The sequence below is a fragment of the Scyliorhinus torazame genome, chromosome 7, assembly GCF_047496885.1.
Source record: "Scyliorhinus torazame isolate Kashiwa2021f chromosome 7, sScyTor2.1, whole genome shotgun sequence".
NCBI lineage: Eukaryota > Metazoa > Chordata > Chondrichthyes > Carcharhiniformes > Scyliorhinidae > Scyliorhinus > Scyliorhinus torazame.
Window position 1 is genome coordinate 14807808 of NC_092713.1, and position 25747 is coordinate 14833554.

The 25747-nt window shown below is 49.2% G+C and overlaps 1 protein-coding gene across 2 annotated transcripts in view; it reads left to right on the top strand.

Moving 5' to 3' along the window:
- ttll7 (tubulin tyrosine ligase-like family, member 7) overlaps nt 1-25747 on the top strand; it is a 375815-nt gene that overhangs the window by 344417 nt on the left and 5651 nt on the right. For both annotated transcript variants that reach the window (XM_072510355.1, XM_072510356.1), the window contains exon 20: nt 10476-10649. In XM_072510355.1, the coding sequence (XP_072366456.1) occupies nt 10476-10649 (174 nt within the window). The remainder of the gene's footprint in view (nt 1-10475; nt 10650-25747) is intronic.

Genomic DNA, 25747 nt, shown 5'->3' on the forward strand with positions numbered 1-25747 from the left:
GGTGTGGACAGAGTAGTTAGGGAAAAACTGTTCCCATAAGAGGAAGGATCAAAAACGAGAGGTCACAGATTTAGGGTAATTGGCAAAAGAAGTAACAGAGATGAGAAGAAAACCCTTTTCACACAGCAAATGGTTGGGATCGGGAATGCGCTGCCTGGGAATGTGGTGGAGGCAGGTTCATTCGACGCATTCAAAAGGGAATTAATAATAATCTTTATTAGATCATGATAATAATCTTTATTAGTGTCACAAGTAGGCTTACATTGACACTGTAATGAAGTTAGTGTGAAAATCCCCTAGTCACACTCCGGCGCCTGATCGGGTACACTGAGGGAGAATTCAGAATGTCCAATTCACCTGACAAGCACGTCTTTCGGGACTTGTGGGAGGAAACCGGAGCGCCCGGAGGAAACCCACGCAGACACGGGGAGAACGTGCAGACTCTGTGATGTACGATCAATGACCACCAAAGTGAGGTTGTAGTCCAACTGAAGGCTTGTAGTCCAACGGAAGTCTCGGGGTCGGACGTGGCGGGGCTCCACGCTGCCCAGGAGGCTGCCACACGGTTGGGAACGTAGGCGCGGGCATTCCTGGAGGCCACGTCCAGGGAGCCTGCAAGGGCCCGTGCCTTCCTGAGACCCAGGGTGTCCTTCTCTAACAGGCGCTGGCGGATTTGTGACGAAAGCATACCTGCCACGAAAGCGTCCCAGACTAAGAGTTCCGTGTGTTCGCTCGCCGAAACTTACGGGCAGCCGCAGCTTCTTTCCAGCACCAGGAGTGCGCGGTAGAATTCCTCCAGCGATTTCCCCAGGGGTTTGTCGCCTTGTTGCAAGCAAGTGCCGGGCATAGACCTGGTTTACCGGGTGAATATAGTGTCCTTTTAGCAGCTCTATTGCTGCATCGAAGTCTTCCGCTTCCTTGATGAGGGTGTAAATCTCCGGGCTCACCCTTGAGTGCAGGACGTACAGTTTCTGCTCTCCCGTGGGTGCGTTTCCGGCAGTCTCGTGATACCCTTTAAAGCACGCCAGCCAGTGCTTAAAGATTGCCGCTGAGTTCGCCGCGTGGGGGCTGAGTTGCAGACACTCCGGCTTGATTCGGAGCTCCATCCTTTCTTCTTAAAAATTTAGCTTATTAAATTGATGCACGATCAATGACCACTAAAGCGAGGTTGTAGTCCAACTGAAGGCTTTAATAAGCTAGATGCTTCCCCCAGCAGCTCAGGTACAGAATGAGGGCTGCTGGGGCAGCACGGGTTCTTATACCCCGCCTATCAGGGCGGAGCTATTATACACTCTAGCCAATAGAAAGCATACAGGTTCTACCAATGGTGCTTTAGCCTCTCAGGTACCGTAATACCTATAATACCACACTCTGCACAGAGAGTGACCCAACCGGGAATCAAACCTGGGACCCTGGTGCTGTAAAGCAACATCGTTATGTGAAGAGGAAACATGTGCAGGGCTACAGGAGAAGGCAGGGGAGTGACACTAGGTAAATTGTTCTTACAGAGGCCGAATGTCCTCCTTCTGCACTGTAAATTCTATGATAATCTATGCGAGCCAGCACAGATATAAGTGGCCAAATGGCCTCCTTCTTCACGGTAACCATTCTGCGATTCAATTTTCAATTAGACTTCAGCCTCCTTGAACAGCCTCAGTTCCTGCTTGAAAGCCTACAGCCCAACTCCAGTTAACCTCCGCTTCAGACTATTGCCCTGCCCCTATCCCGTTTTGAACTGGGCTGGACCGGGCACAAGGAAGCAGCCACCATGAGCCATGTCCCTAACACCGCCAAGTTTGAAAAAGACAAGTTCCGTAGCAAGACATAGCAGCAATCACAACCTTCATCTTGACACAGAGCACTTTACACCCAAGATCATGTTACCCTGCCCATTTTTAAAACTCAAAGATCATTAAAGTGAATCCATTAATTGAAGGCTTGAGAGCAGAGACCTAAAACCTCAGATTAATTTCATCTGCCCTCAGATGTTTTAATTTATAATTACCGGCACTTTAAAGAATCATGCTGTCAGCGTGTGTGTGTGTGTGTGTGTGTGTTTACCTACATATAAACGTCCCCTGCAGCAAGAGGCAGTTTTATCTGACAGATTTTGAGATTGGAGTGTGGGAAGTGCTTGCTCTCCTCCTGATACATCTGAAATGAGTTACTTAGGTTTTTTTTAAATTGTAAACAGATATGGGCATTAAGATGAAGGGCACTTTGAGGCAGTTTAAATTGTAAGAGAATGGTCCAAAGCATTTCCTTTTAAAGCAAAACTAATATCACCCCAGCGCTTCCCAGCAATCCCAGATTGTGTAAAAATAAACATTGAGAAGATTACACGAGCGTACGGTTGTTCCAATTTATTTGCTTTCGCTTGCAGTCTGAGTGTAGCACTAAATAGAATTCAACAATTGTGGAACATTACAACGCAGAAGGAGATCCTTTGGCCCCTCAAGCCTGTACTAGCTCTTTGAAAAAGCTATCCAATTAGCCCTTTAACATAGCACAACATGGTTCACTCCACAGTGTCCGTGAGTGAAAATTTGACAGTGAGCCAAAGGGGGAGACATTAGAGTAGGTGACCAAAAACTTGGATAGAGAGGTTGGGTTGAATGAGCATCAAAGGAGATGGATCGAGATGGAAAGTGAGGTACCCTCAATAACGAAGCTTAGAGATTAAACTGTAAAGAAGGCTTTATTAGACTAAGAACTATTTTAGAGCTGAGGCAAGTGCTGACTGCTACACAGCCCATGAGGCAGCCCTTTATATATGGCTCACAGATGGGCGGAGCCAGAGGCGGAGTCCCCAGGGTTCCAAGCCCGGTCTTAAAGGGGACATCACCTTACATGATGATAAGGCAGTAACCGTTCATCACATTCACCCCCTGTTTAAAAAGAGTCCGGCGGGGCAGAAGTGCCATCATAGGTCCATCCGTCTCAGTGGCCAGATCGTCCTCAGCGACCTCCTCAATTTGGGCGGTGGTGCGGCGGGCACGGACGTCCCGGTTGAGGGCACATCCGGGAGCACAGCGGTCGGAGCTTCGGTCAGGGTCGGGGCAGGGTGACTAGGCAGGGCCGGGGGTAGCGGTGCCGGCGCCGGCGGGGTGTGTAAAAGGGGGGCGCGCGGTAGGTGCTCACCAACGGGGGGTAGGGCCGGAAGGGGGTGTGTTGTAGGGTGCGCCGGGTCCTGCAGGGGAACGGTGCGGGAAGGGGCGTCTGTGGTGGGGGATCTAGCGAGTGCCAGATCCCGGAGGTAAACCGTATTTTGCCTGCCGCCGGGGTACTCCACGTAGGCGTAACTGGGGTTGGCATGGAGCAGTCGGACCCTTTCGACCAGGGGGTCCGTTTTATGGCTCCTCGCGTGCCTCCGGAGAAGAACAGGACCTGGAGCCATCAGCCAAGGTTGAAGCGAGACCCCGGAGGTAGACTTCCTGGGGAAGACAAACAATCGGTCGTGAGGGGTCTCATTCGTGGCCGTGCAGAGGAGTGACCTAATGGAGTGTAGGGCATCGGGTAGGACCTCCTGCCAGCGGGTGGTTGGGAGACTTCTCGACCGCAGGACCAGAAGGACAGCCTTCCACACGGTCGCGTTCTCCCTCTCCACCTGCCCGTTTCCCCGTGGGTTATAACTGGTCGTTCTGCTCGAAGCGATACTGACGCAGTTCATCGCTCATGAACGATATACCCCGGTCGCTGTGGATATAAGCGGGGAAACCGAACAGGGTGAAGATGCCGTGTAGTGCCTTAATCACCGTGGCTGAGGTCATGTCGGGGCAGGGAATGGCGAATGGGAAACGGGAGAACTCATCCATCACGGTGAGGAAATAGGCATAACGATTGGTGGACGGGAGGGGCCCCTTGAAGTCCATGCTCAGTCGCTCAAAGGGACCTGAGGCCTTCACGAACCGAACCTTGTCTGGCCGATAGAAGTGCGGTTTGCACTCCGCACAGACTTGGCAGGCCCTGACCATGGCCTTGACCTCCTTGGTTGAGTAAGGTAGGTTGCGGGACTTGATAAAATGGATGAGCCGGGTAACCTCCGGGTGGCAGAGGTCATTGTGGATGGCTTGCAGGTGGTCCTCCTGCATGTTGGCGCATGTGCCGCGGGACAGGGCATCTGGGGGCTCGTTGAGCTCCCCTGGACGATACTTGATATCGTACGAGTAGGTGGAGAGTTCGATCCTCCACCTCAAAATGTTAGCGTTTTTTATTTTGGCCCGTTGCGTGTTATCGAATATATAGGCGACCGACCGTTGGTCGTTGACGAGGGTAAACCTCCTACCGGCGAGGTAGTGTCTCCAGCACTGCACAGCCTCCACAATGGCTTGTGCCTCCTTTTCGACTGCAGAGTGTCGAACCTCGGAGGCGGTGAGGGTTCGGGAGAAGAACGCTACTGGTCTGCCTCCTTGATTGAGGGTAGCAGCCAGGGCGATGTCTGATGCATCGCTCTCTACCTGGAAAGGGATGATTTCGTCCACCGCGTGCATAGCGGCCTTGATGATGTCGGCCTTGATGCGGTTGAAGGCCAATTGAGCCTCAGCCGAGAGGGGAAAAATGGTGGTCTTTAGGAGTGGGCGGGCTTTGTCCGCATACTTGGGGACCCACTGGGCGTAATAGGAGAAATGCCCCAAGCACCGTTTGAGGGCCTTGAGGCTGTGGGGGAGAGGGAGTTCCTTAAGGGGGCGCATGCGGTTGGGGTCGGGATCAACACCGCCAAGCAGCGGAAGGCAGAAGCATGAGGTTGGTCCTTAGCGTCTGACCTGCAAGGGATCACCGGAGAGAATTGGGCTTTTTAGTTTGGAACAAAGAGGTGGGATTTGAGCTATTTGGGAATTGGGTGGAAGGGAGGGGAGTTGAACCAAGAGATTGTTGCTCCCACTCTGACTCCGCCTTGCAATACGTTTTTCATACCGAGCAAAGAACAAGAACAAAGAAAAGTACAGCACAGGAACAGGCCCTTCGGCCCTCCAAGCCCGTGCCGACCATGCTGCCCGACTAAACTACAATCTTCTGCACTTCTTGGGTCCGTATCCCTCTATTCCCATCCTATTCATGTATTTGTCAAGATGCCCCTTAAATGTCACTAATGTCACTATCGTCTCTGCTTCCACCACCTCCTGCGGCAGCAAGTTCCAGGCACCCACTACCCTCTGTGTAAAAACCTTGCCCCTCACACCTTAAACCTATGCCCCCTAGTAATTGAGCTGTGCAGACATCAGCCTGAGTAAGATGGAGGGCCTTCAGAGCACAGGTTGGAGATTATGATCCATTCTGTGTGTCGTTCCACCACCAGCCACCCCCCCCCCCCCCCCCCCCCCACCCCGGCACAGCAACACACCGAGAAGGATGCCTCATAGAAATGTTCCTCATGGGTTTAATAAAGGACAGTCCTCTTCATTCTAAACTGACAAAAGGACAGGGTGGCTCGGTGGCACAGTGGTTAGCACTGTTGCTTCACAGCTCCAGGGTCCCAGGTTCGATTCCCGGCTTGGCTCACTGTCTGTGCGGATTCTCCCTGTGTCTGTGTGCGTTTCCTCCGGGCGCTCCCGTTTCCTCCCACAAGATCCGAAAAACGTGCTGTTAGGTGAATTGGATATTTTGAATTCTTCCTCTGTGTAGCCAAACAGGCGCCGGAGTGTGGCGTCTAGGGGATTTTCACAGTAACTTCATTGCAGTGTCAATGTAAGCCTACTTGTGAAAATAATAAAGATTATTGTATATACAGGGTGCAGAATCCTCCTCTGGATACCAGATCTCACACCATGTCAATGCAGCACTCATAATTGTGTGACCCCCATTTACCATTCTGCTTACTCAGTTTTCCGCTCATCTGGGGCAATTCCTCAGCTGGTCTGGCTACAGGAGGGCTGCTGTTAATGGGGTAGAATAGAGAAACAGCCAAATCCTCAATACAACATGGTTGCCTTTGAGTGGAAAGCGCTCCCCTTGTTTTCATGCAGCCTGACTGTAGAACATAGAACATTACAGCGCAGTACAGGCCCTTCGCCCCTCGATGTAGCGCCGACCTGGGAAACCACTCTAAAGCCCGTCTACACTATTCCCTTATTGTCCATATGTCTATCCAATGACCATTTGAATGCCCTTAGTGTTGGCGAGTCCACTACTGTTGCAGGCAGGGCATTCCAGACCCTTACTACTCTCTGAGTAAAGAACCTACCTCTGACATCTGTCGTATATCTATCTCCCCTCAATTTAAAGCTATGTCCCCTCGTGCTAGACATCACCATCCGAGGAAAAAGGCTCTCACTGTCCACCCTATCCAATCCTCTGATCATCTTGTATGCCTCAATTAAGTCACCTCTTAACCTTCTTCTCTCTAACGAAAACAGCCTCAGGTCCCTCAGCCTTTCCTCATAAGATCTTCCCTCCATACCAGGCAACATTCTGGTAAATCTCCTCTGCACCCTTCCCAATGCTTCCACATCCTTCCTATGACGCGGCGACCAGAATTGCACGCAATACTCCAAATGCGGCCGCACCAGAGGACCCAAAATAGAACTTGAAATCTTATTATAAAACTCAACACACATTGTAGCACCCTCTAACATTTCAACATCGTAACAGAAAAAATATTGCCGTCCCTTTATTGAGTTGGATGTCACCCAGTTCCAGTGTTAATTCTGCCTCTGTTGTGTTTAACTCTACTCTTAAAGAAAGCCCAGCATGGAGGATTTTATCCCTTAAAAGATATGGGTTTGACAACACACTGTGCCACATTAGTAACAAACACACTAATGTGTACTTACCTTCTTTTGCCTGCTATGTTAATGAGTCTTAATGCCTTATTTTAAAATAGCTACATTTGATGCAAACCCATTAACGTGTTTGTTGCTATTAACACACGGTACAATTTCACCCCTGTACCAGCTGTGTTCCGCCATAAAACAGAGTTTCAATCAACATGGAACTCAGTGGTGCTCATCATAATTCAATAACCCCTCAAGCACATTTCAGATTTGATCTCAAATTATTCCGTTCAGAATTATTAACTTTGGAAAGTCTGCCCGGTTGACTTGTACGCTGCAGATGGGGTTCTGTGGAAGAGGTTTCTCATTTCAGAGTGTTGCCAAGGCTCGAAATATGGAGCCACGGGGAGAGATTGGATAGGTTAGGGTTATTTTCCTTGGAACAAAGGAGGCTGAGGGGGTGACTTAATTGAGGTGTACAAAACTATGAGGGGATGAGATAGAGTGGACAGGTTAAAATTGTTTCTCCTGGTGGAGAATTCTAGAACCAGGGCACTTGGATTCAAGATAAGTGGCAGAAGGTGTGGAGGGTGCATGAGGAGGAACTTTTTTTATGCAGAGGGTAGTGGGAGTCCGGAATTCGCTGCCCGAGTTGGTGGTGGAGGCAGAGACCCTAAACTCGTTTAAAAAAAATACCTAGATCTGCACCTTAAGTGCTCTAAATTACAGGGCTACGGACTACGGTTCTATGGTTCACAAAGCGACCAGTTTCACATCTCAGAATGCCAAGGCACCAGACAGGCGAGCACTGATGGACAGGGGAAAGCAGCCTCTGCTATACATTGGATTGAATTGGATTGTTTATTGTCACATGTACCAAGGTACAGTAAAAAGTATTGTTCTGTGTACAGTGCAGACAGATCGTTACATACATGAGAAAAAAACATAGGGCAATCATAAATACACAATGTAAATTGGCATTGGCACAGGCATCGGGTGAAGCATACAGGAGTGTAGTACTACTCCGTAGAGAAGATGTGTGAAGAGGTCAGATCAGTCCATAAGAGAGTCATTCAGGAGACTGGTAACAGCGGGGAAGAAGCTGTTTTTGAGTCTGTTGGTACGTGTTCTCAGACTTTTGTACCTCCTGCCCGATGGAAGAGGTTGGAAGAGTGAATAAGCCGGGTGGTAGGGGTCTGTGATTATGCTGCCCACTTTCTCCAGGTTGCGGGAAGAGTAGATAAAGTCAATAGATGGGAGGTGGGTTTGTGTGATGGAATGGGCTGTGTTCACGAATCTCTGTAGTTTCTTACGGTCTGCAGCACCTTGGGTATCACTCCACCTCCATCCTCCATCTCGCCAAAACATCTGCCTGCAGAAAGAACATCCAGTGCAGAAGGAGGCCATTCGGCCCATCGAGTCTGCACCGACCCACTTAAGCCCTCACTTCCACCCTATCCCCGTAACCCAATAACCCCTCCTAACCTTTTTGGTCACTAAGGGCAATTTATCATGGCCAATCCACCTAACCTGCACGTCTTTGGACTGTGAGAGGAAACCGGAGCACCCGGAGGAAACCCACGCAGACACGGGGAGGTTGTGCAGACTCCGCACAGACAGTGACCCAAGCCGGAATCGAACCTGGGACCCTGGCGCTGTGAAGCCACAGTGCTATCCACTTGTTCTCTGAGCCTCCTTCACTTGAAGCTGCTCTGAGAGACCACTCCGCGGGCTCTGATAACCGTCGGCTCATAGCGCAGGATTTACAAACCCTGGCCACAGAATCACAGAATGGTTACAGCACAGAAAGAGCCACGCCTGCTTTCTGCAAGAGCTGTCCCCCCAGTAAAACCTGGAATTTTTACTTCTCTTCAAGCGCTTATCCATTTCCCCTCTTGAAAATTCTGACTGAATCTGCCCCCACCACCATTTCAGGCAGAGCAACACATTCCAGATGGTAATAACTCGGTGCCAACAAATATATCTCCCCCCGTTGTCTCTGAGCGTTTTGCCAGTCACCTCACATCCCTGTCCACTGGGTCTTCCATCTTTCCACCAACGGGAGAACAGTTTATCTTTATCTCGCTGTTGATTCTTCCCAGTGCCTCCCTTTTGTGCAAGGTTCACCCATTTAAAGGTCAACTCTCTTTGAAATGTATATGCCACATTTTCTTCTTTTCTCAAAATAAAAGTGAAGCTTTGCGCAGGGTTTAAAAACTATGATGAGAATTGTGATATAGCCAGGGGAGTCCAACGAGCTTCTTAAAAGTCCTTTATTTCAGCAACAGCATCATACATACACAGGGCCCGGTTCCCTTTCACCGGGTCCTCATTCCTTTTAGCTGGCTCTACAGCTGCCTGCCTTTTATGCTAGTGCTAGGTTAACTCAGTCCAATTGAACATGGGGAACAATCATCCCCAGGTGGATGAGTCCTGTGCAGGTTATTACAAGAATGCTACACGTTAACTCACAAAGGATCTGTGGGATCTTACACAGAGATGAGTAGCTCGGTGGGGCAAGAATGCAGTTGTTTTTTGCTTGTCGAATGTTTGCTGGTGGGGCAGCACGGTAGCACAGTGGTTAGCACAGTTGCTTCACAGCTCCAGGGTCCCAGGTTCGATTCCCGGCTTGGGTCACTGTCTGTGCAGAGTCTGCACGTTCTCCCCGTGTCTGCGTGGGTTTCCTCCAGGTGCTCCGGTCTCCTCTCACAGTCCAAAGATGTGCAGTTTAGGTGGATTGGCCATGCTGAATTGTCCTTCGTGTCAAAAAAAAAGGTTAGGTGGGGTTATCGGGTTACGGGGATAGGGTGCAGGCATGGGCTTAAATGGGTCGGTGCTCTTTCCAAGGGCCGGTGCAGACTCTATGGGCCGAATGGCCTCCTTCTGCACTGTAAATTCTATGATCTGTGAGCCAGGGTGGGGAGGAAGATTGAGAGGCAGCAATTGTATGGCCTCCCCATGCTAGTAATTCTTGAGTTCCTGTCGGTGGGGGGGAGAGTTGAGTAGAATGAGCACGTTAACATTGGAAATCCGTACTCACGGAAACACTGTGACAAAATATGCAAATCCTGTTCTGACGCAAAATACAAACTCCACATTTCTTTGCTGATTTTGATGATTCTGAATCATAATACTGTAATCTTATCTTGAATGTAAACTCAAAACGCAGTGAGGGAAATGTTACAAGCGTACAATTTCATCAGACCCCCCCATCCCCTGGGAGTACTGCCAAGAGCATTATAATGAAATAAGATGGTCCACTTATGAAGTGAATGCTTTTAATTGGTTTGGGAATGACATAGAAATCCATTTCTGCACATGCTTTAATAAAAAAAAGAAGCTTAGAGAAAAGGGACGTCTTGGTTTTTCCCCAGATGCAGAATCAGGATTAACTTCATTTTAGACTTTTGTGCCTTCTGTTTGTAGAAATTACATCGTAAGCGCTCAGTGCAATGAGGAGTGCAGACCTGGATTATCCAAGCAGCTTTCAACAACTAAAAGTGACATGTTATTCCTCGTAGCTGCCATTGCCCGGGGCTATGCTGCTCCCCACCACTACCCGTGCCACCCCACCTCTCTGCGCCACCATTGTGGCCGGTCTTTAGGTCTTCGATGCAGGGCCTGCATAATGGGGCTCAGTAAGATTTGGCACAGGATTTGTTCTGAAGGCGGTTATAAATTAAGGAAGCTCAGGGCCCGTTTCAGCCTTCCGCCCAGGATCTGGCAGGGAATACTAAAAGGTGATGTCTGCTTCTATGGCAACAGGAACTCCTGGGAAACCATGTTCAACCGAAGTGCAGAGAGGTCCACCACTCAGGAGCTGCAGTGCTGTCAGAGGTTGGTGCAGCTTTGCAAAGACTGCCTACTCGTGGTTTACAGATACGCGGCTGACTCGAAGGGGTCCTTCTCTGGCTTCAGCCACGAATGGGAAGACAACAGGTGAGATGCTATTATCTTTACTCCTCCTTATAGCTGACACTGTATAATCCTGAGATACCAAGATGGAGACTATTAGACAAGGCAGCACCAATAGTAGATGGGAAAACAAGTTGAATCAGCTAGTGATGATCGAGTGTGCCAAGTTCACAATTGGCATGCTGTCTTTGATATTTATGCAGGATACCGTAAGTCAAATAAATGGGTGCCCCAATTGTAATGTATAGGTGCTCAGCAAAATAAGGTTAATGTGGATCTGGAAATTGTACCACCCATGGTATGATGTATAGAGTCACACAGTAATAGGCCCAGAGACAACAGTCCAGAGAGAACACTCTGGAAGCAGTCTACCTCCATGGCAGCAGCACCATGCATGACAGCAACCTGGGACCTGGACATGAAATGAAAAAAAAATTAAATGAAAAAAAAAAAAGTGGGCTTCAAGTGAAAAGCCCCTAGTCGCCACATTCCAGCACCTGTTCGGGGAGGCTGGTACGGGAATTGAACCGTGCTGCTGGCCTGCCTTGGTCTGCTTTCAAAGCCAGCGATTTAGCCCTGTGCTAAACCAGCCCCTTATAGACATTGTTTTGTTTTGTTTTTGTTTTTTTTAAATTTAGAGTACCCAATTCATTTTTTCCAGTTAAGGGGCAATTTAGCGTGGCCAATCCACCTACCCTGCACATCTTTGGGTTGTGGGGGCAATGAGCTAAAAGGCCGGATCATTTGTTGAGAATTTTGGTTGAGGTATAATATTAGTCAGGACAGCAGGAGAACACACCTGTTAACACCTATGAACGAAGGCATTGCACTGCATGTGAAGTTGAAAGGATACTTGTATCTTTGGTGCTGGGCATATCCAATTATGATTCCAGTGTCCAGTTCCGGTCCTGAAGACACATAAGGGGCATTCAAGCCCTTGAGCCAATAACAATATCTTTGATCCCTAATGTCAGAGGAACCTTTCCCAAATTGAATGGAGGCAAGTAGGGACGGCATGGTGGCACAGTGGTTAGCACTGATGCCTCTAAGTTCCAGGATCCCGGGTTCAATTCTGGCCTCGGGTGGCTGTCTGTGTGGGGTTTCTCCTCGTGTCTGAGTGAGTTTCCTCTGGGTGCTCCGTTTTCCTCCCACAGTCCAAAGTTAGGTGGATTGACCATGCTAAATTGCCCCTTAGTGTTGTCATATGAGAGTACCTTTAAGAAATGGGTGTTTATAAATGGGTAAGTATATAAATATCTGTAGTGAGAGTACCTTTAAGAAATGGGTGTTTATTACTGCAGTGATGTCAGAGTGTGGGTGGAGCTGGGCTGTCTGTCAGCTTTTTACTTTCGTTTTCGACTCTTTGCTGCAGGGTGTGTTTTAGTTTCGTTTTCAGAGCTGGATAGCTGCAGTCACAGCCAGAAGGTCTATTAGAGTCTCTCTCTGTAATCTAAACACTGTAAATCAATCCTGGTGATTTAAAACTAATAACAATGGTGACTTTAACCTGATGTGCTTCTGGTAAAAGGTGTTTTAAGTCTTATGGATGTTAAAAGGACATCTGAAAGGATTACTTAGTGTTGCATTCTTTGGGGGTTGCATTTGAATTAATGGTTGCTAAGATGTTGACTGTATGTTTTAAAAAGGTTAACTTGAGTTCATAGAGTAAACATTGTTTTGCTTTAAAAAATACTTTTCCATTTCTGTTGTACCACACCTGTAGAGTGGGCCGTGTGCTCCCCATACCACAATCTATGAAAAGTTGTGGGTCAGGTGAACTCCATGATATACTTTGGGGTTCTCGAAACCCTGGCCCATAACAAATTGGGGGCTCGTCCGGTATAAAAGTCTATCTATTTGTTTGGCTTAGTGAACTTTAAGACAGTGAGGGGTGAGCATATTGTGGGTGCTTTTCAGGTGTGGTATTTTAGTTTAAGTAGGGAGTGTGTTGTGGACAATGGCTCTTTCAGAGGCTCTGAAGTTTTTCGGGGTGGAGACGGTCACATGCTGTGCCTTATGGACAGAGACTAAAAGCAGACTGATAGATTTGGCAAAAACATTGCAGTTAACGTAACCTGACAAAATGCAAAAAAATGAGGGAATTATGGCGGTGGCTAAGCATTTAAAATTGCCTGAGATACAGTTTGACTCATTAGAAATGGCAAAGATCCAGTTGCAGGTTAAGCAACTTGAACATGAAAAAGAATTAAAGCAGCTTGAATATGCAATGAGAGAAAATGAAAGAGAAAGGGAGATACAGATCGGTGAAAAAGAAAAGGAGAGAGAAGAAGGAAACAAAGGAAGAATATCCCTAGCAGAACAAAAAGAAAGAGATAGAGAGGAAAGGGAAAAAGAGAGAGAGTTTGAACTTCAGAAAATGGCTATGAAACATAACAGTCAGTTAAAATTGGCAGACGTAAAGGGAAACGTACAGTTGGAGGATACTGATGAGGATAGTGAGAAAGAGCATCATCGTCAAAGGCTTGGTGGGGATCTATTTAAATATATCCAGGCATTGCCAAGGTTTGATGAGAAGGAGGTAGAAGCCAATTTCATGTCATTTGAGAAGGTAGCTAAACAAATGAAATGGCCACAGGACACGTGGGTATTACTGATTCAAACAAAGCTGATAGGTAGGGCTAGTGAAGCGTTTCCATCACTATCGGAGGAGGTATCTGGGACGTATGAGGAGGTGAAGAAATCCATCTTAGGTGCATTTGAACTAGTGCCTGAAGCCTACAGACAAAGGTTTAGAAATTTAAGGAAAGAATTTAGTCAAACATACATGGGGTTTGAAAGGCTCAAACAGAGTAATTTTGATAGGTGGATAAGGGTGTTGAAAATAGACCAAATGTATGAAGCTCTCAGAGAAATTATACTTTTGGAGGAGATTAAAAATTCAATTCCTGATGTAGTGAGAACTCATGTGGAAGAGCAGAGGGTTCAAACTGCGAGAATAGCAGCAGAAATGGCAGATGATTATGAATTAGTTCATAAATCAAAGCTTGGTTTCCGACATCAGTTTCCGCCTGTGACGGATAGAAACTGGGGACATGAGAAATACTCACATGGTAAAGGCAAAGGAGATCTGGTGGGAGATAATAAGGAGAGTGTACCTCAGGTTTTTTTAAAAATCCAGGAGGGTGGAAAAGAAAGGAAACATTTCAAATATTTTCACTGTAATAGACTAGGCCATGTAAAGTCACAATCCAATCCAATCCAATCCAGGGCGGGATTCTCCGATCTCCTGCCGGGTCGGAGAATAGCTGGGGGGGCGGCGTGAATCCCGCCCCCGCCGGCTGCCGAATTCTCCGACGCCGGGGATTTGGCGGTGCGGGAATTGTGCCGGTCGGGGGCCGTTGACAGCGATGGGCCGAGTGGCCGCCCGTTTTCGGCAAATCCCGCCGGCGTATGTTACGACAGGTATTTACCGGCGGGACCTGGCTCCGTGTGCGGCCTCCAGGGTCCTCGGGGGGGGGGGCGCGGGGGGATCTGGCCCCGGAGGGTGTCCCCATGGTGGTCTGGCCTGCGATCAGAGCCCACCGATCCGTGGGCGGGCCTGTGCCGTGGGGGCACTCTGTTCCTCCGCGACGGCCGGTGTAACAGTCCGCGATGGCCGACGGGGAGATGAACCCCCCTGCGCATGCGCTGTGATGATGCCAGCACACGCTGGCGCTCCCGTGCATGCGCCAACTCGCGCTGGCTGGCAGAGGCCCTTCGGCGTCGGTTGGCGTGGCGCCAAACCCTTCCGCGCTGGGCGGCACGGCGCAAACCTTTCCGGCGCCGGCCTAGCCCCTGAAGGTGCGGAAGATTCCGCACCTTCGGGGCGGCCCGACGCCGGAGTGGGTCACGCCACTCCTTTCTGCCGGAGTTGCCCGCCCCGCCGGTTTCCGAAGAATCCCGCCCACAGTGTTGGTGGTTGAAGAAAAGCACTGGGAAGGCTGATGTGGTAAAACAGGATAAGACAGTGTGGTTTGTTAAAACTGGTAAAGGAAAGCCCCAGTGAAGCAAAGGAGGTACAAAAGATTGTACAGCCTGATCAAGAGGTGATTGATAAGAAGGTGCCAGATCTCTTTAAAGAATTTACTTGTCTGGGTAAAGTTTACTCATGTGTATCAGGAGGAGCAGGTAAAGAAGTCACAATTTTAGGAGGTACGGGAGCTAGTCAATCTTTAATGGTAAGAGATGAGGAGTTATGTAGTTTGGGAAGAATGTTGCCAGAAAAGGTGGTAATATGTGGAATTCAGGGTGAGAGGAGTAGTGTTCCATTATATGAGGTAAGGTTGGAAAGTCCAGTGAAGAGTGGTGAAGTGGTAGTAGGAGTAATAGAGAAACTATCTTGTCCAGGAATGCAGTTTATCTTGGGTAATGACATAGCTGGATCGCAGGTGGGAGAGATGCCTACTGTGGTTGATAAGCCAGTGGAAAATCAGACAACTGAAGTGTTGAAGGACGAATATCCTGGGATTTTTCCGGATTGTGTAGTAACAAGGTCGCAAAGTCACAGGTTAAGACAAGAGGAGAAATCAAAGAGTGAAGATGAAGTTGAAGTGCAATTATCAGAAACGATTTTTGATCAGATGGTTGAAAAAGAGCAAGAACAGGTGGAGGATGAGGCGGATATTTTTAGTTCAGGAAAATTGGCGGAGTTACAACAGAAAGATATAGAAATAAAACGGATGTATCAGAAAGCATATCCGGAAGAGGAATCTGAGTGTATACCAGAGTATTTTTACTGTAAAAGTGATGTCTTGATGAGAAAATGGAAAACTTTACATATGCAGACGGATGAAAAGTGGGCAGAGGTTCATCAAGTAGTATTGCCGGTAGGGTATAGAAAGGAGGTGTTGCGAGTTGCACATGAGGTACCAGTGGGAGGTCATTTGGGAATGAGGAAAACTCAAGCTAAAATCCAGAAACATTTTTATTGGCCTGGACTACATAAAAAAGTAGCTAAATTTTATCAATAATGTCACACATGTCAAGTGATAGGGAAAAAGAACAAGAACAGGTGGAGGATGAGGCGGATAATTTTAGTTCAGGAAAATTGGCGGAGTTACAACAGAAAGATGTAGAAATAAAACTGATGTATCAGAAAGCATATATGGAAGAGGAATCTGAGTATATCAGAGTGATGTTACTGTAAAAATAATGTATGGATGAGAAAATGGAAACCTTTACATATGCAGGTGGATGAAAAAAATTTATTGGCCTGGACTACATGAAAATGTGGATAAATTTTGTCAATCATGTCAAGTGACAGGGAAACCTCAAGCAGTGATAAAACCAGCACCCTTAATACCCATTCCAGATTTGAGGAACCTTTTACAAGGGTCCTAATTGATTGCGTAGGACCGCTTCCTAAAACAAAAAGTGGGAATCAATATCTTTTGACTATAATGGATGTGTCTACTAGGTTTCCAGAGGCCATTCCAGTACGTAATATTACAGCTAAAAAGATTGTGGAGGAGTTACTTAAGTTCTTTACAAGATATGGACTACCCATGGAAATACAATCGGATCAAGGATCAAATTTCACCTCAAGATTATTCAAGGAAGTTATGGATAGCTTCGGAATAAAACAATTTAAATCAACTGCGTACCATCCAGAACTGCAGGGAGCGTTAGAAAGGTGACATCAGACATTAAAGACAATGTTGAGGGCTTATTGTCAAGATTATCCAGAGGATTGGGAAAAAGGAATTCCATTCGTACTGTTTGCAATTAGGGATGCACCTAATGAGTCAACCAAATTTAGTCCTTTTGAATTAATTTTTGGTCATAGGGTAAGAGGACCACTTAAATTGATTGAGGAAAAATTGGTGCGTGAGACATCGGAAATTACATTATTGGATTATGTGTCAAATTTTAGGGAACAATTAAATAGAGCAGGTGAAGTGGCTAGGCAACATTTAAAAGTTGCACAAAATGTGATGAAACGGGTAGCGGACAAGAAATCCAAAGGTCATAGTTTTGCCAGTGGAGATGAAGTTTTAGTGTTGTTACCAGTGGTAGGTGAACCTTTAAAAGCAAGGTTTTGTGGACATTATCAGATAGAAAGGAAATTAAGTGAGATGAATTATGTGGTTAAAAACACCAGATAGAAGGATGACTCACCGAGTGTGTCATGTGAATATGCTTAAAAGGTACTTTGAAAGGGAAGGAGAGAAAAAGGAGGAGGTTTTAATGATTCTTACTCAAAGTGACGAACCAAAATACAGATGACTGTGAATTTGACATACCTCAAATTAAATTGGAAAACGATTATGTTCTTAAAAATTGGGATAAATTGTTGAGTTACCTTCCAGAGGAAAAACGAACTGACCTGAAAGAGTTATTGATATGACATGGACATGTTTGTGGAGATAAATTGGGAAGTATTAAAATGGCTATACATGATGCAGATGTGGGAAATGCTGTTCCAATCAAACAACATCCATATAGACTTAACCCTTTAAAATTGGCACAGGTTAACAAAGAGATGGCAGGTAAAAATGGCATAATTGAAGTGGGTTGCAGCCAATAGAGCTCACCCATAGTGATGGTACCTAAACCAGATGGTACCCAACGGTTGTGTGTGGACTATAGAAAGGTTAATGCAGTTACAAGAACGGACTCTTATCCTATCCCACGTTTGGAGGATTGTATTGAGAAAGTAGGGCAATCAGCTTTTATTTCCAAACTGGATTTACTTAAAGATTACTGGCAGATACCTTTATCCAAAAGGGCAAAGGAGATTTCAGCTTTTGTGACTCCAGATGGTATATACCAATTCAAAATTCTGCCATTTGGCATGAAAATCGCCCCAGCCACATTTCAACGGTTAACTAACAAAGTTGTTTCAGGATTACCCAATTGTGCGGTATACATTGACGATCTGGTAATTTTCAGCCAGACATGGACAGAACATTTGAAACATCTGATGGAGTTATTCGATCGACTTCAGGAGGCGGGTTTGATGATAAACCTAGCCAAAAGTGAATTTGGAAAAGCCCAAGTCACTTTCCTTGGCCATACAATCGGAGAGGGTCGAATGGTCACACGGGATGTGAAACCTACAGTTATTGAGGAATTTCCGATACCCTCAAGACGAAGGGAAATAATGCGATTTATTGGCATGAGTTGATTTGTTCGAACATTAGTGCAAAAGTTTTGTCGCGTGGTTGCCACACTGACAGACTTGCTCAAGAAGCGTAACAAAGTTCAGTGGACAGCGGATTTTCAACAGGCATGACTGCCTGAAAGCTGTGAGAACCAATGATCCTGTGTTGGAGAATTACAAGGGACTCTGTGATCAGATTGAACTAAAGAGAAATGCCGAGGCGTAGAGGAATGGATGGATCATGCAGAGATCTTCTTGTTCAAAGAGACTGTCAATTGAGAAGGATTTCAGTTGGAGGAAGAAAAACGAAAAGAAAATGGGCTATATTATTATACCTGTTTGCGTGTGTTGTTTTTTGAAACGAAAAAGTATATTTACTGTGTGCATTTCTTAAATATGGTGAAAAGGTGAAAAATGAAACCATCTTGAAGTTGATGGGTTTTTTTTCTTGGGGGGAGGTTTCATGTGAGAGTACCTTTAAGAAATGGGTGTTTATAAATGGGTGTGTATATAAATATCTGTAGTGAGAGTACCTTTAAGAAATGGGTGTTTATTACTGCAGTGATGTCAGAGTGTGGGTGGAGTGTGGGTGAAGCTTGGCTGTCTGTCAGCTTTTTACTTTCGTTTATGGCTGTTTGCTGCAGGGTGTGTTTTAGTTTCATTTTCAGAGCTGGATAGCTGCAGTCACAGCCAGAAGGTGTATTAGAGTCTCTCTCTCTGTAATCTAAAGACTGTAAATCAATCCTGGTGATTTAAAACGAATAACAATAGTGACTTTAACCTGATGTGCTTCTGGTAAAAGGTGTTTTAAATCTTATGGATGTTAAAAGGAAAGCTGAAAGGATTACTTAGTTTTGCATTCTTTGGGGGTTGTATTTGAATTAATGGTTGCTGAGATGTTCACTATGTTTTAAAAAGGTTAACTTGAGTTCATAGAATAAACATTGTTTTGCTTCAAAAAATACTTTTCCATTTCTGCTGTACCACACCTGTAGAGTGGGCCGTGTGCTCCCCGTACCGCAATCTATTAAAAGTTGTGGGTCAGGTGAACTCCATGATACACTTTGGGGTTCTCTAAACCCTGGCCCATAACAGTGTCAAAAAGGTTAGGTGGGATTACTGGGTTACGGGGATAGGGTGGAGGCATGGGCTTAAGTAGGGTGCTCTTTCCAAGGGCTGGTGCAGACTTGATGGGCCGAATGGCCTCCTTCTGCACTGTAAATTCTATGATCTGTGATCCTATGAACAGATGTGTACAAACAAACAATAGCTCCCTTAACATAGTAAAGGGTCTGTGAGGTGCTTCACAGGAATGATTTTCATACAGTACTTGACACGGAATCACATAAGGAGATAATTGCTGGAGTCCAGGTTTCCTGATTTATTAGTCCAATATCCAACGTCGGCATGAAAACGGTGGTCTTTTATGCCAGGAAAACTGGTGTAAAGTGGTCGCAGGTTCCCTGTTTTGCTGGGGGCTAGCAGGGAGGCAGCGCAGAGCTCGCAGCTCTAGCTGCCGATACGGCCCCCAGCACTTCCGGGTCAGAGGCCGCGCATGCGCACGACGGCGGCCTGCAGCGGCCGCGCTCCGTGGCGGACTCAGCCCGCGGAGCCGGACTGCCAAAGTAACGCCCCCCCATCGGCCACTCGCACTCCCCGGACAGCCCGCCCACGGTGCCCACAGCCCCGAATGAAGCCCCCCCCCCCCAGCCCGCCCGCGGATCGGCCCTCCCCGGACCGTGGCGGCCCCGGACTGAGTCCGCAGCTGCCACGCGAGGTTCCCGAACGGCTGGGGCCACAAGAGTCCCACGCCGTCGGGAACACCGTCCCCTCAGGACATCCCAAAGTGCACCCCCCCCCCCCCCCCCCCCAGGTTAATAGATTGATGGATTGCTTGTTGAAGAGTAGTCACCTTTGGAACGTAAGCAGAGGCCAAATTTTACGCTCCTCTGCTGATGGGTTTGAAATGTGGTGCGTGGCCTGCCGACTGCCTGCCCGCCTGGACCGGACATATCTCTCACCTTCCAGAGGCCAGTGGAGACTGCGGGTTACTGTCCTATCTTTCGTCTTATTGTGCCCCTCAAGTGAATGATAAATGGCCTTATCCTTTAGGCAAGGGTGGGAGATGGGTACCTGGGTAACCTCCTTTGGTGGATCTGTTGTGCCATACGGAGGCATCCTCCCCAGGTCATATACCCATTTAACCCCCCCCCCCCCCACCTACCCCCCCATGTCAGGGTGGAGGTCTCACCTTTATCCAAGTTAATGCCCCACTGAATATTAAGCGGCAGCAGGGCGGTATCAGCAGGAATGCATTCCCCACTCATTTGTGGTCCAAATAATCTGGGTCCCTGAGATCTTTTAGGGCCCCCATAGCACTGCGCTCAGATTCTGAGCTCAATCTCCAGCTTGAAGCTGGAATCAATAATCCCAAATCTCAAGTAAGGGTGTTGACTGAAGAGTCAGGGAAGATGCATCTTTTGCTCAAATAAATTAACTGCATTTTGCATCCATATCACTTCCTTTAGCTGCAGCTAATGAACAGATCCTTGAATGAAATGTCGTCCCTTCCCCGTTTTCTCTTGTTGATTGGCCGCAAAGTCATTTTTCACGGATCTTTTCATACAACAGGCCACTTATTAGCTGCTCTTCCAAATTAATGATGTCCCTTTTTTACAAACCAGCAGGATCTGCATCGGGAAGCATTCCTGCCCAGCTGATTTCTAAACGTTTAGCATAAACGTAGCTGCAAATTAGAGAGGCGGCAATTATTTATTTCCCTGGTGGTTGGCAGGTGAAAAGGCTACACCCATTCTCCCAATTACTCCCTGTCAAAACACAGGGGTAATCCAGACTCCCTGCTCACCTCTGTGTCTGTCCCAGGGAAAGCAAGAGCCAGGTTGCTGATAATGATGACAATCGTGGTGTCGTTGTCAACTCCAGCGATCAGCTTGGTCTGCATGGCTCAGTAAAGAAAAACCTTTTGTTTCGTAGATGAAAAAAAAATGTTTCAAATCACTGATTTAAAGTGATTTGCAAAAGAAGCAAATGTGATGTGAGAAAAAACTGCTTCACACAGTGAGTGGTTATAATAATAATCTTTATTAGTATCACACGTAGGCTTACATTAACACGGCAATGAAGTTACTGTGAAATTCCCCGAGTCGCCACATTCCGGCGCCTGTTCGGGTACACAGAGGGAGAATTCAGAATGCCCAATTCACCTAACGGAGGAAACCCACACAGACACGAGGAGAAGTGCAGACTCCGTACAGACAGTGACCCAAGCGGGAATCGAACCTGGGACCCTGGTGCTGTGAAGCAACAGTGCTAACCACTGTGCTACCTTGTGGTTTGGGTGTGGAATGCGTCGCCTGGAGGTGTGGTGGAGCCAGGTTCAATCAAGGCATTCAAGAGGGCATTCGATGATTACTTGGACAGAAACAATATGCAGCGGTACGGGGAAAGGGGAGGGGGGTGGCATCAAGCCAGCAGGCGGAATCTCCTCAAAATTTACCAGTGTCAGGCTCTGGGTGGAAATCGGGTGTTCCTCTCCTGAAACACGGCCAAGTGTTCAGTTTCAGATTTTCTGGCATGTAGGGCGTGATCCAGTGGCCACGCAGCACCCAAAAAGCAGCTCAACACGGCGCAGCCTGGTTGACAAAAGCCGGGAGACCCCGTTCCCGGGATCTACCCGGCTCGCAACGCCTCGCGATATCCAATCCGATCTCGTGCGATGTAAATCCCGCCCATTGTGGGCGGGGTCACCTTTTGGCAAATCTGCATATTAGAGCAAGACAGTTAGCCTCACTCTAATATGCACATTCCTGAGGTCATTATCTCAAACTGAGAGCGCGTTGGCACAAATTCTGCTTTTGGACGCTTGCGAGATTTGGCGGCCATAATGTACTTTGCGCCCGCGGTAAACGGGGCCGCTAGGTCGTGCTGTAATGCTCATTAGAGAATCGGTGCAGAAACAGTGGGCCGAATGGCCTCGTTCTGCGTCATAGCAATTCTTTAATTCTGTAGCATTTTTCACAACCTCAGGGTGTTCCGAAGTGCTTTACACCCGGGGCGGGATTCTCCGCCCTCCCCGCCGGGTCGGAGAATCGCCGGGGGGCGGCGTGAATCCCGCCCCCGCCGGCCGCCGAATTCTCCGGCACCGAAAACTCGGCGGGGGCGGGAATCGCGCCGCGCCGGTCGGCGGGTCCCCACCCGACGATTCTCCGGCCCGCAATGGGCCGAAGTCCCGCTGCTGTCATGCCAGTCCTGCTGGCGTTAATCAAAGCACCTCCCTTCCCGGAGGGACTGGCGGCGCGATCTGGCTCCGGGGTGTGCCCCAACCGTGGCCTGGCCCGCGATCGGGGCCCACCGATCCGCGGGCGGGCATGTGCCGTGGGGGCACTCTTTTCCTTCCACCTCGGCCATAGCCTCCGTGATGGCTGATGCGGAAGTGACCCCCCCCTGCGCAGCCGCCGACGCTCCTGCGCATGCACGGCCTTCCGCCGACCGGCGAGGTCCCTTCGGCCCAGCTGGCTTGGCGCCAAAGGCCTTTCCCGCCAGCCGGTGGCGCGCCAACCACTCCGGCGCGGAGCTAACCCCTCAAGGTGAGGGCTTGGCCCCTAAAGGGGCGGCCCGACGCCGTAGTGGTTCCCGCCACTCCATCCCGCCCTGCCGGGCAGGGGAGAATCCCGGCCCCGATGTGGTACTTTTGAAGTGTGTTCACTATTGCAACATAGCAAAACGCAGCACTTAAATTGCGCACAGCAAGCTCCCATAAACTGTAACGTGGCAATAATTAGATAATCTGCTTTGGTGGCCTTGGCTGAGGGATAAATATTGGCCAGAACACCTCAGCCCCTCTTTAATCTTAGCGGCCGGAAGATCTGAGAGGGCAGATGGGGCTTTGGTAGTGTGGCACTCCGCCCGGAGGGTGTGTCATCCTGGATTATATGCCCAGGTCCCCGCAGTGGGACTGTGCGCCCATGACCTCATGACTCAGAGTTGAGAGTTTTCCACTTGGAGTCACGGCTGGCACCAAGAGCTGGCAACGCGCTCGGATAACACGAGCACGAGGATGACACGAGCGTGGTGTGCGATGCATTCGCTGTCAGCTGAGGAAACCTCCTTCCTTCTGACTGCTCCCAAAGGGTGCTCCACACACGAGGGGCGAAATTCTCCGGAAACGGCGCGATGTCCGCCGACTGGCGCCCAAAACGGCGCAAATCAGACGGGCATCGCTCCGCCCCAAAGGAGCGGAATGCTCCGCATCTTTGGGGGCCGAGCCCCAACATTGAGGGGCTAGGCCGGCGCCGGAGGAATTTCCGACCCACCAGCTGGCGCGGAAATGACATGTCGGGGCAGCGCATGCGCGGGAGCGTCAGCGGCCGCTGACAGTTTCCCATGCATACGCAGTGGAGGGAATCTCCGCCATGGTGGAGACCGTGGCGGAGGCGGAAGGGAAAGAGTGCCCCCACGGCACAGGCCCGCCCGCGGATCGGTGGGCCCCGATCGCGGGCCAGGCCACCGTGGGGGCACCCCCCGGGGTCAGATCGCCCCGCGCCCCCCTCCCCCCCCAGGACCCCGGAGCCCGCCCACGCCGCCTTGTCCCGCCGGTAAGGTAGGTGATTTAATTTACGCCGGCGGGACAGGCAATTTATCGGCGGGACTTCGGCCCATCCGGGCCGGAGAATCGAGCGGGGGGGCCCGCCAACCGGCGCGGCGCGATTCCCGCCCCCGCCGAATATCCGGTGCCGGAGACTTCGGCAACCGGCGGGGGGTCGAAGAATGTCGCCCGAGGTAGAAATGCTGATTCTCTGGTATTCAAAGCAGTGAATGGAAAGTTGTGTTGAAGCTGGGACCTTGGCCGGGATTCTCCCCTACCTAGCGGGGCGGGGGGTCCCGGTGGGATGGAGTGGCGTGAACCACTCCGGCGTCAGGCCGCCCCAAAGGTGCAGATTTCTCCGCACCTTCAGGGGCCAAGCACTCACCGTGAGGGGCTAGGACCGCGCCGGAGTGGCTTCCGCTCCACTGGCTGGCGTAGAAGGCCTTTGGCGCCACACCAGCCAGGGCCGAAAGGACTTTGCCGGCCGGCGGAAGTCCGCGCATGCGCGGGAGCGTCAGCGACCATGGTGAAGGCTGTGGCCGAGGCGGAGGGTAAAGAGTGCCCCCACGGCACAGGCCCGCCCACGGATCGGTGGGCCCCGATCGCGGGCCAGGCCACCATGGGGGCAACCCCCGGGGGCCAGATCACCCCGCGCCCCCCACAGGACCCCGGAGCCCGCCCGCGCCACCTAGTCCTGCCGGTAAGAGAGGTGGTTTGATTCTCGCCGGCGGGACAGGCATTCCAGCAGCGGGACTTCGGCCCATCGCGGGCCGGAGAATCGCCGAGGGGGGGGCCCGCCGATCGGCACGGCGCAATTCCCGCCCCCGCCGAATGTCCGGTGCCAGAGAATTCGGCAACCGGCGGGGGCGTGATTAACGCCAGCTCCCGGCGATTCTCCGACCCAGCGGGAAGTCGGAGAATCCCGCCCAATTAATTTAATACATTACATCAGTGATTATACTTCAGCAGTGCTTCATGGACTATAAAGTATGTCTGCAACTGCCGCACGTGCCCCAAAAATGCAAGGCCCTCTTTCCTGCTCTTCTCACCCCTCCAACAACAGCGACTTACGTTAATATAGCGTCCTAAAGGTTACGTTGAACCTTTTGTGCTTTAAGGCAGAATTTGACACCGAACCACATGAAGAGATATTAGGACAGGTGACCAAGAGGTTGGTCAGCGCGATAGGTTTTAAGGACGTTCTTAAATGAGATGAGGGAGACAGGGAGGGGCTAACGTGTGAGGAGGGAATTCCAGAGCTTAAGACCCAGATAGCTTAAGGCACAGCTACCAAGAGTGGAATGAAAGAAGTCCGGTGTGGTGTTATTCACCCTGGGGTAACACGGACTGCAACTGGATGCAGTTGTACTGGAAAGTAGACTCCAAACTTAGACGTTGGTTCAATACGATTTATTGAACTTCTGTAACAACGCACACAGCTTGCTGTGGGTTGACACTCTACTACTCGAAGTGTGCTAACTCTAACTAACTAGACCAGACCGGCTCTGAGCCACGTGTAGAAGGTGCTAACTGATATATACACCCTGACTGTCACTACAGTTGTCACCAGTGGAAAGAGGCGGAGTGCTGATGCCTCGTGTGTTTTATAGTAGGAAGTCCCTCTCTAGTGTTCTGTCTGGTGATTGGTTGTGTTCTGTCCTGTGTGTTGATTGGCTAACCTGGGTGTCTGTCACTGCCTGTCTTTACCTCATTATGTGCATGAGTGCATATTATGACATCCGGAATTGCAAAATTCCCATTTTAGACCCTTAACCAGGAATATGTGCGTTTTTTTATTGAATTTTATCCAGTTTGCCCCATCCCTTAGTATGTGGTAGTGCAGGGTAACCTCAACACAGATTCATTGGATTCTCCAATGGAAGAAACATGTTGGCACAAAGGTCGCTATGCGGTGAAACAAAGTACCACAGGTCACTGTTAATACCAAGGCAACATTTAAGAGAGAACTTGATAACCACTTGAGGGAGAAAAAAGAGTGAAAGAGGAAGGAAGTGGCATCAGAGAAGGCACGGGGAGATGGCAATGTAGTGGTGTGGCGGCACGGTAGCACAGTGGTTAGCACTGTTGCTTCACAGCTCCAGGGTCTCAGGTTTGATTCCCGGCTTGGGTCACTGTCTGTGTGGAGTCTGCCCGTTCTCCCCGTGTGTGCGTGGGTTTCCTCCGGGTGCTCCGGTTTCCTCCCACAGTCTAAAGATGTACAGGTGAGGTGGATTGGCCATGATAAATTGCCCTTTGTGTCCAAAAAAGGTCAGGTGGGAGTTACTGGGTTACGGGGATAGGGTGGAGGTGTGGGCTTAAGTTGCTCTTTCCAAGGGCTGGTGCAGACTCGATGGGCCCAATGGCCTCCTTCTGCACTGTAGATTCTATGATTCTATGAATTCACAGGTCCAGGGT